The following is a 4,564-nucleotide window of genomic DNA, read 5'->3' as shown; positions in this document are numbered from 1 at the left end:
ACTTGGACGAAAAAAAAAAAAAAAAAAAAAAAAACTAGTTGTACACTTGCATATCTCCGGGTTATTCAAATATTTTACGTAAACAAATGTGACGACTCAAGTCCAAATGTCCAATCTTCAAGTTGGAACGACACACGACAACCATTGTATGGAGCTATAAAGATACCGACGATTCGACAAAGTATTTATCTCCTCTCTCCATATGGACGTACATATATAGTCTCATATGCACTATGCTCTAAAATCTTCACGATGAAAAGCAGCATTTGTATGTACATAGTCTCATTCCTCTGAGTCCTCTCTCCCATATGGATTATGGAAGTGTACTTACTTTGAAAAGTAGAAACGTTTATGCTCGCACTTCACGAAAGATTTAATTACTTGATTTGTTTCATACATTATACACTTTAATTATCAATATTAAAACAAAATTGTACATAATATTTACTTTTAAACCAACAAAAATACTATAAGTGTAATTAAAAGAAATATATATACTTCATTTTAAACGTTTATGTATACGTACCTCTATGTGATCCGTTATCCAATTCTCATATAGCAAATTTTAGAGTTTTTATTTAATAGACATTTTAAAAGAAATTATTTGTACATTTTCAAATGCAACACTTATATATATGTACGTATTTCCGATTCTATGCAACATATGTTTACAGGAAAACTCAAAATCTAATTGAGAGAAATAAAAATAACATAGTTTATGGCAATAGAAGATGTTTTATGTAATATAGTAATCTCACATGCATGGTTATGTCCAATGTCCATCCAAAAAAGCACAAGCAAAAAACAACATGTCGAGACAAGAGCGAGGTTCTTGGACAGATGATCATGCACTCTTTAGTATCAGATTCAGTGACATTTCAACTCTTTATTTATTTTTTTTCTCACAAAAATAAAACAAATTTTATAAAGTAAAGCTTTTTTCCTATAGGGTATAAAGTTGGCTACATACACCTCTAAGTTATTCTCTCTATAATAAACTTAGTGGGTATAAAACATAAAGCTTCTTTATGTAAAAGAAAGATATGTATGTTCCCTTTTCTCTTCAATGATATTATATATTTTCTTTTTACGTTATAATGCATCTATCTGATTCTGATCTTGTATACATACACAAAAAAACATGAACCCTTCTTTTGTTTTTATAAGCCTATCAATAATTTCAGTCTTTCAACTTGTAAGCTTCTTCTCTTCTTCCTGATCTCTCTTTTTCTCTCCCAACCATTAAAATTAAACCTCTCTTTTCTTGCAACCTAAGGTAGCTTCTCTAGGTTACTTTTTGATCTTTCTTCTGAAATGCGTCTCAAACTTTTTCTCTTCTTCTTCTTCTTCTTTTGCTTCAGCAATAACCAATCATGGGGCTTGATGAGTTCAAACCAACAACCTCAGTTCTTCAAGCTTATGAAAAGCTCTCTCTTCGGCGACGCTTTGTCATCTTGGAATGTTTCTGACGACGTTGGTGCTTACTACTGTGACTTCACCGGGGTACGATGCGACGGTCAAGGGCTAGTAACCGATCTTGATCTTTCCGGTTGGTCACTCTCCGGGGTTTTTCCAGATGGGATTTGCTCTTACTTCCCAAACCTTCGTGTCCTTCGTCTCTCTCGCAACCATCTCAACAGAAGCAGTAGCTTCCTCAGCTCCATCCCTAACTGTTCTCTGCTTCGAGAGCTTAACATGAGCTCTCTTTATCTCCAAGGAACTCTCCCTGACTTCTCATCGATGAAAGCTTTAAGAGTCATCGACATGTCTTGGAACTACTTCTCTGGTAGCTTCCCTTTCTCGATCTTTGATCTCACTGACCTAGAGTATCTCAACTTCAATGAGAATCCAGAGCTAGACCTCTGGACTCTTCCGGAATCTGCTTCTAAGCTCAAGAAGCTCACACACATGCTCCTGATGACGTGTATGCTCCATGGTAACATCCCAAGATTCATTGGTAACTTGAGTTCTCTTGTTGATCTTGAACTTAGCGGAAACTTTCTCTACGGTGAGATTCCAAAAGAAATTGGGAATCTTTCCAACCTAAGGCAGCTTGAGCTTTACTATAACTATCACTTAACCGGGAATATACCGGAGGAAATCGGTAATCTCAAGAACCTTACCGATATCGATATCTCGGTTAGCAGGTTAACCGGAAGCATACCGGATTCAATTTGTACTCTTCCAAAACTACGAGTGCTTCAGCTTTACAACAACAGCTTGACTGGTCAGATTCCCAAGTCACTTGGCAACTCAAGAACCTTGCAAATCTTGTCTCTCTACGACAACTACTTAACCGGTGAACTCCCGCCAAATCTCGGATCTTCCTCGCCTATGATCGCTCTTGACGTCTCGGAAAATCGCCTCTCCGGTCCTCTTCCGGCACACGTTTGCAAATCCGGTAAGCTTTTGTACTATCTTGTCCTACAAAACCGTTTCTCCGGTACAATCCCTGAGACTTATGGGAACTGCAAGACCCTCATACGGTTCCGTGTTGCGAGCAACCGTCTCGTGGGAACCATACCACAAGGAGTTATGTCTCTGCCTCATGTCTCAATCATCGACTTGGCTTACAACTCCTTGTTTGGTCCAATACCTAATGCTATTGGAGGCGCTTGGAATTTGTCAGAGCTGTTTATGCAGGGTAACAAAATCTCCGGTGTTATACCTCACGAGATCTCTCATGCCACCAATCTTGTGAAGCTTGATCTCAGTAACAATCAATTGTCTGGTCCAATACCATCAGAGATAGGAAGACTGAGGAAACTGAACTTACTTGTGCTGCAAGGCAACCATCTTGATTCTTCCATACCTGAATCGCTTTCTAATCTTAGATCTCTCAACGTTCTTGACCTGTCCAGTAATCTCCTTACCGGAAGAATCCCTGAAGATCTCTCTGAGTTGCTCCCAACCTCGATAAATTTCTCCAGCAACCGGCTCTCTGGTCCCATCCCTGTCTCGTTAATAAGAGGAGGTCTTGTAGAAAGCTTTTCGGATAACCCTGATCTCTGTGTTCCTCCAACAGCTCGTTCATCGGATTTGAAGTTTCCGATTTGTCAAGAGCCTCGCGGAAAGAAGAAGCTGAGCTCTATTTGGGCAATTCTTGTCTCAGTCTTCATCCTTGTCTTAGGGGTCATCATGTTTTACTTGAGACAACGGATGAGCAAAAACAGAGCAGTGATAGAGCAAGACGAGACCTTAGCATCTTCTTACTTCTCTTACGACGTCAAGAGTTTCCACCGCATTAGTTTCGACCAAAGGGAGATTCTTGAAGCTCTTGTCGACAAGAACATTGTAGGTCACGGTGGTTCGGGTACGGTCTACAGAGTAGAGCTTAAATCCGGAGAAGTAGTCGCGGTGAAGAAACTATGGAGCCAAAGCAGCAAAGACTCAGCTTCTGAAGACAAAATGCATTTAAACAAGGAGTTGAAAACCGAAGTTGAGACACTCGGGAGCATTCGCCATAAGAACATTGTGAAACTCTTCAGCTATTTCTCAAGTTTGGATTGTAGTCTTCTGGTGTATGAGTACATGCCTAATGGTAACTTATGGGACGCTCTTCACAAAGGCTTTGTTCATCTCGAGTGGCGTACTCGTCATCAAATCGCGGTTGGGGTCGCTCAAGGATTGGCTTACCTTCACCATGACCTCTCGCCACCAATCATTCATCGCGATATCAAATCGACAAACATCTTATTGGATGTGAACTATCAGCCTAAAGTTGCTGACTTTGGCATTGCAAAGGTGTTACAAGCTAGAGGGAAAGATTCAACCACAACCGTTATGGCTGGCACATATGGTTACTTGGCTCCAGGTAATGATATATAATAGCTCTTTAAACCTTATTATTATGAAACATTACAATGCTTTTAAACAATGAAAATATTGCTTATGATAAATTTTCTTGAAAAATGTTTATTTTAACTTCATCCTTTTTCAAGAATTCAAAATTTTTTCATTTTATTGTGTTTCTTGTGTGTGTAAAATGTAGTTCAATTTGTTATCCCTTACTAACCAATTGATATATGGTAATGGGCAGAATATGCATACTCATCGAAAGCAACGATCAAATGCGATGTGTACAGTTTCGGGGTAGTGTTAATGGAGCTCATCACAGGGAAGAAGCCAGTGGATTCATGTTTCGGGGAGAACAAAAACATAGTGAACTGGGTGTCAACAAAGATTGATACAAAAGAAGGATTGATTGAGACACTAGACAAGAGACTAGCCGATTCATCGAAAGGCGATATGATCAACGCCTTGCGTGTAGCTATCCGTTGTACCAGCAGAACTCCAACAATCCGTCCTACCATGAACGAAGTCGTCCAGCTTCTGATTGACGCAGCACCTCAAGGAGGACCTGATCATATGACCTCTAAATCAACAACAACCAAGATTAAGGACTTAGTACTATCATCAGATCAACTCACACAAACAAGACTCTAGTCTCATGCTTTCTCGATGAAGAGGTGTTAGCATCAGAGATCATATAACTTCTAAAGATATCCTGTATTTAAATATATATCATAGAAGAAACTGCTTATATATATAGTCTTTTAATACT

General features: G+C 39.2%; 1 protein-coding gene across 1 annotated transcript; it reads left to right on the top strand.

The window, feature by feature from the left end:
* The first annotated feature begins 1,170 nt into the window (after window positions 1-1,170).
* LOC17876016 (receptor protein-tyrosine kinase CEPR1) lies at window positions 1,171-4,564 on the top strand. The gene is made up of 2 exons (XM_006279893.2): window positions 1,171-3,814; window positions 4,040-4,564. The coding sequence occupies exons 1-2, from the start codon at window positions 1,315-1,317 to the stop codon at window positions 4,444-4,446; spliced, it is 2,907 nt and encodes a 968-aa protein (XP_006279955.1). The 5' UTR covers window positions 1,171-1,314; the 3' UTR covers window positions 4,447-4,564.

Source organism: Capsella rubella, unplaced genomic scaffold, assembly GCF_000375325.1.
Source record: "Capsella rubella cultivar Monte Gargano unplaced genomic scaffold, Caprub1_0 scaffold_8, whole genome shotgun sequence".
NCBI lineage: Eukaryota > Viridiplantae > Streptophyta > Magnoliopsida > Brassicales > Brassicaceae > Capsella > Capsella rubella.
The sequence above is the reverse complement of the archived record's forward strand: the minus strand, read 5'-3'. Positions and strand labels throughout refer to the sequence as shown.